The sequence below is a fragment of the Pezoporus wallicus genome, unplaced genomic scaffold (assembly GCF_028554395.1).
Source record: "Pezoporus wallicus isolate ANWC-B61680 ecotype Strahan unplaced genomic scaffold, APGP_CSIRO_Pwel_v1 contig_9052, whole genome shotgun sequence".
NCBI lineage: Eukaryota > Metazoa > Chordata > Aves > Psittaciformes > Psittacidae > Pezoporus > Pezoporus wallicus.
Window position 1 is genome coordinate 273,688 of NW_026639751.1, and position 11,028 is coordinate 284,715.

General features: G+C 51.6%; 1 protein-coding gene across 1 annotated transcript; it reads right to left on the minus strand.

Moving 5' to 3' along the window:
• Positions 1–4,546: 4,546 nt before the first annotated feature.
• On the minus strand, positions 4,547–9,789 carry IRF1 (interferon regulatory factor 1). The gene is made up of 9 exons (XM_057415868.1): positions 9,633–9,789; positions 8,667–8,766; positions 8,304–8,480; positions 7,796–7,845; positions 7,536–7,671; positions 7,233–7,358; positions 6,706–6,749; positions 6,017–6,152; positions 4,547–5,561 (listed from the first exon to the last, which is right to left on the minus strand). The coding sequence occupies exons 1-9, from the start codon at positions 9,717–9,719 to the stop codon at positions 5,458–5,460; spliced, it is 960 nt and encodes a 319-aa protein (XP_057271851.1). The 5' UTR covers positions 9,720–9,789; the 3' UTR covers positions 4,547–5,457.
• Positions 9,790–11,028: the final 1,239 nt, after the last annotated feature.

An 11,028-nucleotide genomic window follows, 5' to 3' on the forward strand; every position in this document is an offset into this window, starting at 1 on the left:
CACTGCTGTGCCACCACATGCTTTGAAAGGAACAAGACCTCCACTACTTTCCAGTTGCCCAGAGCTCCTTTCCCCCATCCTCCTCCCAGTGGAACCTCCCCCTTAGCCGCTCCCTTGCTTTTGTGTTTTTAACCACTGCCGCACGCAGTCGAAGTCCTTCCCTTTGCCAGGGGCAGCCACTTCTGCTCAGGCACTCGTGCGGAGCTGCTGTGGCTGAATTCCCCTGGAAGATCCCCAGAAGTTGCTGCAGCAGCATCTCTGCTTGCCCCAGTGTCTCTGTGTGTTGGTGCTGCGGCCATGTGCCTGCAGCGCAGCGTGTCTCACCGTGCAGGGGGAGCGATGCACAGCAGGCAGGCGCTCATTTGAAGTGTGAAATTTCCTATCCCAAAATAGACGATGAGTTCATCTGCGATAGCCAAGCATCCTCCATGCAGGCAGTCACATCATCGTTTGGGATGCCTGTGTTGGGTGAGCAATGCACACTGCTGCTGGTCTGGACCAGGGGCTGGTGCTGCTTTCCAGGGAGGAGCTGCCAGCATCTGGATGTGCTACCAGCTCAGCCTTCTCCCCACTGGGTTTTTGGTGACTGAGATGAGATCTGCCCTCTTTGCTGTCATCTACACCCATGGCTATAGACCCTCTGGGTACCCCGTCCTCCTTGTCACTCCTGTCGTGCTGTCTGTGATTTGGCCACACACAGCCTGATGTGGCAGGGAACCGCTCTGATCTGCATCCTGACGTGAGCAGAACAGGGAAGACCAAAGGTTAGAGGGGAATGACATAGTGTGCTAGCAGCTTGAGACACACGTGTTGTGCTGCCTGCTCAAACGTGCTTTTATTATTGCCTTGTTTCTTTTGCACATGGGAAGGATGGGGAGGGCCGGGGTGAGTTTAACAGGAGACAAAAATCGAAGGGGATGGAAAAATGTGGGAGGAAAAGGAGCTCTGAAGTGCAGCACTGCAGGAAGTGGTCTGAAGGACTTGGCATAGGGGAAAACACAACTTAGAAACTGTACAGTAAAATGTGAGTTGCCTCCCTTTGCCTCTTTCTAGGGAAGCGTTTTTCCCCATCTAAGCTCTAAACCTGACTTTCCTACACACAGTATTTCTCCCCTTGGCATTCCCCAGGGAGAGCTGTCTGCCCTGCAGAACTTTGTCCTCCTTGTGCTGTGTGTACAAATACGAAGGGGGGGGAAATGGACCCTTGGAGAACTGGAAGAGGAGGAATGACCCAGCGCAACAGCAGAGAAATGGTGTTTGCAGCCCGAGACACTCAGTAGCAATCTAAGCAGCAGTTTGCCTTTGCACCACAAACAAATGTGCCACTACTTTCCGCAGTTATAAATTCATACCTTTGGTCTGGAGCCTGCTCCCCTTTATAGGTGTGATACCGTAAGCCCTGTGACTGCCTGGAAATGTGTCCCGTTATCAGGATTCAATCGCCTCAGCAAATAAAGGCGAAACCATAATTGCAGGCTCTGCTGCTGGCAAGACCAGCTCACACAAGGGGCCATCACGCCAGGCAGCCAGGAGCTAAAGGCTCCTTTAGGAAGTGCTCACAGGTCGCTAGTAATGAGTGATTAAATGATGAGCAATGTGCCAAGTGGACAGTGTAGGAAGTTGTGCTCCCCTCTAATTATGGAAAGGCATTTTAACAATCCATTTGGACAAAGATCGGGGGAAAGCAACAGCTCTTTACTTACAGGTCAAGAGTTTTCACTAGGAAAAGCTGCAGTTAACAGATGAGGGATATCCTTCCCTCTACAGCACTGAAAAGCCTATTGGCAGGAACCAAGGTCTTCTGCCACCTTCATAGAATCACAGAAAGGTTTGGGTTGGAAGGGATCTTAAAGCTCCTCCAGTTCCAACCCCTGCCACGGGCAGGGACCCCTTCCACTAGAGCAGCTTGCTCCAAGCCCCTGTGTCCAACCTGGGTTTGATGCAGGATGCTGCAGCAGCCAAATCGGTGCCTGAGCCACTGAAGGGCTATCCCAGGTTCAGGCTGTGGGACTGTTTCTGAGATGGTTGTGTTATTTTCAGGAGGTTTTGTCCTGTTGACGTCCTAAAGCTCTAAAACAAAATAAGGAGAATTTGGGATGGTTTTAAGCACTTTAAAGGTTTGCAAGTAAGCTGCAACCAGTGATGGTTGAAGTGTGGTGTAAGTGGTGGAGAGCCTCTGCTCAAGCAGCCTTTGGAGCCTGCAGCATTAGCCCCATTCACTTCCCAAATGACCACTGATTATACAAGGACTCCTCTTGGTTTTCCAGCACGGAGCTCTCTTTCTTTATTTTTACAACAGCTGCATTGCCTGTAGATCTTTCTCACCGTCATGCAAGGTTCATAGCACAAGAAAGAGCTGCTTGCTCTTAAAGCCCTAGCCATAAAAGCTTTCCTTTCATTGCTTTGTCTGGGTGGCAGGGAAGAGCTCTCTCCAGTGACCTGCTCTCCTGGTATGTGATTCCTTCCCAGCTGAGTGGAGCTGTGTGCACAGTAAAGGTGAAAACAGGAAAGCCAGCTGAGGTTTGCTGGGTTTATGAAGAGCGTGGTTAGGATAGGCAAGCTCAGGAGAATCCAACGTCAAGGTTTTAAAACTGTTTTCATCTCATAGCCTGTGCAGGAGGTTATCCTGAAGCCCTCATGATGCTCCTCTGGGTGCAAGCAGCCTAAAGGTCTCCTTAGTGTGCACTGGGTGTTGAAATGTGGGTTCTACAAATCACCTGGAGGTGATGGAGGAGCCAGCCAGGCATCGATGGCACCAAATCCTCCGAGTCTGAGCATGTCCTACCCCTCCTGAGCTGCAGAACACGACTTTGCTTTTTGTTCCCCTCCCAGAGAGTTCAAACCAACAAAACCAACAGTGAAACACTTTGAGTTTGGCAGTTACCCAGGCAGCGAAGCAACCGGATGGATAAATTCCATCCCATCACTGGCGAAATACCTGACGTGCTGTTGGTCACACAGGTACCTTGGCATGAGGGAAGCATCTCCTCTGTCCTTGCAGCGTGTCTCTGGGCTCAATGTGAGGCACTGGCCACTGTTTTCTTCTGTCCTCGGATCTTGGTCAGACCTTTAACCTGTGAAAGCCGAAGTGCTGGGTTTTCTGCATCTGAGCATAACTGAAAATCTTGCTCCTTTCGATGCATGAAAGGGCAAATTAATCTCTACCTTATTTTTAGCACTGCTCGCATCATAGAAAGTTTCCCTTCTCTCTCCCACACCCCCCCACCCCGTGTGCAACAAACTTGCAGTGGTTTCGAGACAAAACCCACTTCCTGTGGTTATGTGGATGCCACCCAGGTGATGTCCCTTCCTGGGGGCACAGGTCCAGCAGCCCCCATGTGCTCTCCCTGGCTGTGGCACAGGTCTGATCTCTTGGATCACTTCTTCGCCTGCCCTAGACCTGTGCTGGGCAGTGGTGCAGGGTTTGAGGTGGGGGTGACCCAAGGCAGCAGCCCTGATACCCAGGGGGTTGGATGGATCCAAGGGAGGGGGACCTTTGAGCCAGACATTATGGTGCAGGGACAGCCAGGTCATCACCCTCCGAGCCATGGCCCTGCAGAGCTGGGATGAGGCCATAGGAAGCTGCTGTCTGCCTGCAGCTGCCTGCTTTGGGTTGTCTCAGACAAGGCCAGTTAATGACTAACTGGTGCTGCACAACCCTGCCCAGCCGCTCCCTGCCCGCGCTGCCCATCCACCTGGATGTGCTGGCTTTGAGACCCACCACCACCTGCTTCCCATGACATGTGTTCTTTCCCCCTTCTTCCCTGGGTAAACCCCACATCTGTCCCTGTGCGCCTGCAGGTTGAGTCACAGCAGAGCCTGTGCTCGTTCCAGCCCTTTGGGCTGGATCTTCCTCTCCTGCAGCCTGGTGTTCTCCTCAGCCCACTGTTGCTCTTGCTCGGTGAATGAAGCTGTTCCCCACAGGCCAGCACAGCTTTGCTCAGCACAGGGGTTTTCCAGGCAGTATCAGATGCTGGTGGCTGCAGCCGGAGATGTGCTGCCTCAGCCTCACTGCGCTCTTGCCTCTCACCCCAAATGATGCAATATCGTGTCGAGCCCTTCCAGCCTGGAAGTATGGCAAATGAGTGAAATATGCAGGGGAAAACCAGCTGCTTTTCCCCTTGCCTTGTGTTGTGCATGTGCTATCTTTTTAGGCAAACATGAGTTATTTAGTAAAGGTCTTCGCTGCTCATCTTATCATAGAGGGTGATGGCGTCACTGATGAGGACATCCACAGCAGGGACTCGGTGTGCAGGTTTCCTTAACAGCAGAACCCATCACCCGGCTCTGACTTGCAGATGTTGGCAGATAAAAATCAACCACCCCACATGTGTATAGGACCCAGGACAAGCAGGATTCCACCCATCAGCTGCACTGGGATGAGGGGGAGTGGGTAATGGGATCAAAGTAGCGAATTCCATGTGCTTCCATGACTCATAAAAAACCCCTCCGACTGTCTCTGTCAACAGCACGGCTGTTTGGGTAATTCTTAAGGAATCTGGAATTCATTCTTGGAGCTCTCCCACGAGAAAAAGTAAACATACCGTATATAAAACCTCTTTAGTAAAACAAATATACAGCACTTTATATACAAAAATAAAATGTACAAGAAAATAGACCATTACAGCTTAGTGATTCGATTCCTAGGTATAACACATACACACTGGAACCCCTCCCAGCCACGCTCCCCTGCTCGTGCTGGCGCAGGGGCTGCAGGTGCTAGAAGGGATCCCAGGAAGACATGGAATAAATAAAGAGCTCTGCCCCTATCAGTGCAAAAGTTGTCATGCAGCAGCTCTTCAACTACTATGTGGAAGTACATCTGGCATGTCTACGAGCAGGTAACATCCTATGAGTGGACCTGGGTAAGTGTATTATGTGGAAGCAAAGCCTAAACTGGGTTTTCACATCTTATTTACGCAGCTGAAAAATGAACTATGTGATGGAGTAAATCAAAGAAGAGAGCCAATTAGTGCAATTCTCCTGACTAAGTGTATGACAGTCGTTAAGCCCAACGTCACCAGTGTTGCACAGGTAAGCAGCAACCAAAACTAAGGGGTCAGAGTCTCATTTGCAGCGTGTCTCCTCAGCACTCCGTGGGTAAAGTGTCCATCGCACCTCGCACAGGGAGGCAGTGTCTTCCTCCCCAGACCTCCAGCACACTCAGTGGTACCCCACCAGGTCACATCCATCAGCAGAAGCTTCACCTCCAAAGCAATGACAAGGTGCGTACTGCTGCTGAGCATCTTCGGAGCCAGGAGTCCTGCTAGTGATGGGATTCCTTTCCCCTTTCTAATCGATAATGGAGTTTCCCTTGCTAAACTTTTCAGGCCTAAAAGTTAAAACGGAATAGAAAAGCTACTTTCTTCAGTCAGTAACAAACAATTTCTTCCATTCTCTTCAGGCTTGTCCAAGTTTCTACCCAAGAGCAGTTTGTGGTCTGAGGAAGCCAGAGCTTTACAAGCCACAGGGAATGACTTGCATGGGAGCTCTCACTGTCTCCAGCCAGGGAGACAACTCGAAGCTGTTTTTCGGGTCAAAGAACCTGAACTCCAGCTCTCCTAGAGGAAACCAAACACAGGTGAGTACTGACTCGCATGCAGCAAGAGCAAAACAGTGTGTGTATGTGTATACATAAATGTATCTCAAATGGAATGGTTGCTCTAATGGGAGTAAATACCCTAGGCTGATGTTTTGCTGCAATACTCCAAACACTCTCTACTGAACTGTCCCATTTCAGCTAAGTGGAAATACTTCAGTTACATTGCAAGGAGTTCCTGAAAGCTGACACAACCTAAGACAAAGCTGTAGAATACTCCTACCTACTAGAGGTAGTTTCTCTTTTTACCAACAAATTCCTTACAGCCTTCCAACAGGCTCCTTGGAAATCTCACAACACAGGGATGTGTGGACTCCTCCATCTGCATTGCTCCCTCCCAGGTAGTGCCCTGCATGAAACCCGTGCTCTGCATCATCCCATGGCCTTGCCCTTGGGTGGTAACTGAGGAGTCTGTACCTGAAGTTGTGTCGATCTCCCCATCCTGCTCCTTGTAGCTGTAAGTGTTGCACAAGGTCTGTGTGCCCAGCTCGTTGGTGAGGAAGCCTTTCCCCCCGACGCTGGTGGTGTGCCAGTCTTGGGCTGGTTCGAGCAGCTGTAAGAGAGGAAGGAGATGGTAAAACCCACTTCTTCCCATGGGTGCAGTGTTCTGTTTCTTTCCCTTAAGTAGGAGACAGGTCAGCAAAAGAGATCCCATTGTATCTCCTTGTGCTAAGTTATATGAAATTTGGTTTACTCCCAGCCTAAAAAAAAGCTAATGCAAACCAGTGATGAACCCCCCATGTTATCAGTGGGATGAACGTGACACATCTGGAAACACAGATTAAGCTCCATGTGTGTCAGAGGTGGAGGGATGAGCAAGATAAAGTCTTGAGGACTTCTGCAGACTCTAATACAGCAACCTCTACTTCGAGCAGAGCTTCCTCTGACTTTCACATCAGAGTAAATAGCTCCATGGATGTGTCCTCTCCATGTCTGCAAAGCAGCCTTCTCTTTGTCTTTACTTCTTCAGCCCCCCCCCATTAAACAAGGGTCCTGGATTACATGTCCAGCTCTCTTAGGACTGATCAGACAGCTCCTTCCCTTCCTCTCTTGGTGCAAACAACAATTTTGGCCAATTTTATACAGACCAGAGAGGCAGGTTTTACCTTAAAAATATTCGAATTCATTTCCTCTTCATCTTCGTCTGTGACTGTTTTGTAAGTACACAAAAAAAGAGAAGAAAACAGATGTCAACTTTTTGCATGTTATCCCTTGCACTTCTGCTTCTTCACCACACAACCCACTTCATATTCTCTTGTCACACATTACCACAACCTTTTACTTCCCCCCCAGGGATAACATTGAGGAGAGGCTCTCCTGGGTTTGAGGTGCAGTATCTCATCAGCACCTCCATCCCCACGGCCCTTCATCTCAAATGCTCTTCAACAACCTGAGACTTGCCAAAGCAGAACCTGCTTGGTAGACAGGAGGGAAGATGATTTGCACCCTGAGTGAAGAACCACCCATATTTATTATGGTTTTCCCTATTGGGAAGCATGGTTACCTCTACTGTTACTACTGTACCCAACTCTTGTTCCTCCTGATGCCCACTCCTTCATCCCGCTGCCTTGCTTCCAAATCCGTCTTCACTAGACCAGTGAAAGACAGGGGTAAGGATAAAAGAAGCACCTACCTTCTGAGGATGAAGCCAGGGGAGACACCTGGAGCTGGTAGATGTCATTGGTGCTGTCAGCCATGGTGACCTCCATCTGTGACCTCCAGTCGGTCAGGGAGCTGCTCGCCTCACATGGGGAGAGGTCTGCGGGATGCACCAGGAGGAGTTGGCACTCAGCAGAGACACGACCACCTCTGTTTCCTCCCTGCCCATCTGATGGCCCAGCCCCAAGAGTCATCTTTGTCTTTTGGTGCAGAGATTATGGGTTACACACGAACGGCACTTCCCACTGTGCTCAGAGAGCTAAAAACAGAGTCTCACCTAAGGTGATGGACGTGCTCTCAACCTCCACTTCCTGCCCCACGTAGTCATGGACAGTGTAGCCGCTGTGGTCATCTGCCGGAGCAGTGTTGGTTAGCCTTTCTGCGGACTCCTCCGTCCTCGTATCTTCATGGGACTACAGAAATAAGGGCAGAGCATGAAAAACTTGCCTAAGAACGTGCAAGTGCCTACATGAACAAAAAAAAGCATGAAAACCACCAAAACCTCTAGCTTCTTCAGCAGCCTCCACAGACACATACCTTTCTCTTGCTCCTGTTTCTGGCTTCTCTTGAAGACTTTGACTTCCTTTCTGTTAAGTAAAAACAAGATGAATGTGAGAAAGGGCTGGTATTTTGGGTGAGGGCTGAGCTCTTGCACCTTTGAGCCCTGCTTAGCAAGCTCTGCCGCTGCTGTCAGCAGTGAGTCCTGATCCCCCCTGGTGATGCCTTTAGGCTTGTTCAAAGAATCTGGGATAAAATGTCTGTACAAACTGGACACGAGGAAAACTTCACAGTGAGAACGATCAGCCACTGGAATAATCTCCTCGGGGAAGTGGTGGAATCCCCAACACCGGGCCCTGTTAAGATTCAGCTGGACAGGGTGCCGGGATATCTTGTCTAGGCCAGGCTTTGCCAAGAAAGGTGGGACCAGATGATCCTTGAGGTCCCTTCCAACCTGGTGTTCTAGGATTCTATGACCTGTTACCATTGGCAATAACAGTGCCAAACACCAGTGGTACCAACAGCAGCTGGATTGCTGAGGACTTACCTTTCTTCTGATCCTTTGTCAAGGGTGGCAGCATCCTGTAGACCCTGACGGCGCTGGAGCCTTTGTTGATGCTTTTATCCTTCACTTCTTCGATGTCGGGCAGTGAATTCATAGCGCAGCGGAAATTTGCCTTCCAGGTTTTCGGATCAGGGTCTTTTTCACCTACTTTGTATCTTCCTATAAATAAGAGATGGGGGGAGCGTTTGGACTTCTCAGTGCTAGTTCTTCCCACCGCAAAACCAGATTACTTATCTATTTTCTGACACACACAATAGTAATTATAACTACCTGAGGTGCAACTCAAGACAAAAAGATGTCTTGAGATATGGGTGTGACTGAGGGACATGTAAAGCCAGCACACACCTGTATGAATGGCCCAGCTCCGGAAGAGGCAGGCGTCCTTCTCCATGTCCCAGCCATGCTTAGCTGCATGTTTCCATGGGATTTGAAACATCATCTTGTCCTGAAGGGAAACCCATAGAGATTTGACTTAAAAAGTGTCAAGTGCTAGTTTGGAGCAATGGATTTAACCCAAGAATTCCCAGTAGAAGCTCAGAAATTTTATAAACCCTCTGCTCTGTATTTTAATTAAATATCCATCCTTCCATCTATGCTGTTCAAGGAATTTAAGGCTTTTAATGGCTTCTAAAACTGTGGAAAACCCTGTGTGTGGTACAGTAGAAGTAAGCAATACTGTTAAATTTATCACGTAATCATTTAAATACATCCAAAATTCACTTATATTGCACCTAATCTATTAGTATGTCATGAGCTACAGTATATTTTCTAGGTATACTTTGGTAGAAAATCCCTTTTTAAAGTTGCCCATAATATCCTGCAGGAATCCTAAGGAAAACACGTCCCAGCTTAGAGATCACCTTGGGGTGGATATGGAGACTTCAGAGAATGAGACCTGGCTCCATAAGCCCTGTGCTACAGGTACAGGGATGTAGCTTTGGACCAAAATAAACAGCATTTCCTTCAGGCCAAATCTTAAGCCTGGGAGTCAAAGAGAAGGTCCTGAGCTGGGGCAGGAGGTGTTACAAGAGATCTTGGAGTTTTCTTGGTTCTGCACCATATTCAGCCTGCTTTATTGTCATTTATCCTTTCCCTCCTAGGAGTTTTCCCAGGAAAAATGGAGCTACCACCCCGGGTACCAACCAGAGCTATGTTTTCTGCAAACAAAGGTAGTTGTTTTTCAAACATAATGCAAATTTTCCCCATGTTTTTCTCTCCTTTATGATCTTGACTCCTGTTCAGCGTCATCTGAGAACAAGGATGGCTAATGTCACAGAAGTAATACTGATAATAGCAATAAACCATCCTCACCTTGTTAATCCATATCAGTCCGGGTATCTTATTGGAATTAATCTGCATTTCCAACCAGGGCCTCATGCGCATTCTTGACACCGGCATCTTGCCTGAGGAAGGAGTAACAGGTCAGCAAAGTCCCCCTGCCGTTTGGGACATTCCGCAGTGTCACACACACCCCGTACCGGCTGTACCGCCATGGATGGAACCAAAGCTGCTTCTCGAGTCTCAGCTCCTCCTCGGCACCCGGTACCCAGCACCCCCTCTGCCGGGGAGATGCCCCCGCCGTCGAGATCCGGAAAAACGCCCGATGTCCCCAAGCCGGGAATGGGATTGGTTGGAGCGGTGGGTGCCGCAAGAGGGGAGCCCGGGGCGGGGAGAGCCCCGGCCCTGGGAGGGAGCCCCCCGGCAGCGGGTGCGCGGACAGGGACGGGACCTCCCTCCGCGTCCCCCGACAGGCACCAACTGCACGGTCGTAGTTTAAAAAGCTTGTTATTAGTTAAGCTGCGCCCCGGGGGAGGCGGGGGGGACCCTGCTGAAGGGGGGATTCCGCGCTGGTAACGGCGACAGCCCCCGGAGGACTGCGCCCTGCGCTCTAGCGGCGCAGCCGGGGCGGGCGGCAGGGCCCTCCCTCCCTCTAGAGAAATAGTTTCCTGTTCGCGGTGTTTGTTCAAGACACCCGGAGCAAAACTTCCCAGTGAGCACAAAACACCGCGCTTCCAGCTTGCCCGGCGGGACGCGGGCCTGCAGAGCGCCGGCCCCGGCGGGGATGGAGGCTGCCGGAGCTGCCCCGCGGGGAGCACGGCTCGGGCCGCGGCGCTGGCACCCGCTCAACAGCGGAGCGGAGCCTCCGGCTGAGCCCGCAAAGCCGCAGCAGCGCCCGGACATGCCCGACCCCGCAGGCGGGGGGGGGACACATCCCGCCCCGTCCAACCCGCCGCGTCCCGTGGGGCTGCGTAAGGAGTCGCGGCTCCCCGGAGGGATGCCCAGCGGCCCGAAACAGCTTCCGCATGGCAGAGCCCCGCGGGGACCCGCCGAGCCGTGCCCCAGGGGCCGCTCCCACGGACTTCGCCTTGAGCCCCGGTGCCGTGCAAAGTCGCGGGGGGGGGGGGGGGGGGGCGAGCGACGGGACGGGGAGCACCGCGACCCACCTCGTTGTGCCGAGCCGTGCAAGCCTGTGCAAGAGATGAGGCGAGCTGAGCCGTGCCGTGCTGCGCCGAGCTGAGCCGATCCCTCCTCGCCCGCCGCCCGACCCGCCTCTGCCGCTTGCGGGGCGCGCCCTCGGGTATAACGCGGCGGCGGCGGCCGGGATTCCCCGCCGCCCCGGGCTCTGCCGAGTCCCGGCCAATCAGCGGCGCCCCACGGGGCGGCTGCGCCTCCCATTGGCTCCCGCTGCCCGGCATCACTTCGGGGA

Bases quoted from the DNA above. Each gene is read 5' to 3' on its own strand.
- IRF1 (XM_057415868.1), bottom strand. From the start codon at position 9,719: ATGCCGGTGTCAAGAATGCGCATGAGGCCCTGGTTGGAAATGCAGATT. The intron at 7,846-8,303 runs GTAAGTCCTCAG...TTTACTTAACAG, and splicing joins GACAAAGGATCAGAAGAAAG to AAAGGAAGTCAAAGTCTTCA. The intron at 6,153-6,705 runs GTAAAACCTGCC...CCTCTCTTACAG, and splicing joins TGAATTCGAATATTTTTAAG to CTGCTCGAACCAGCCCAAGA.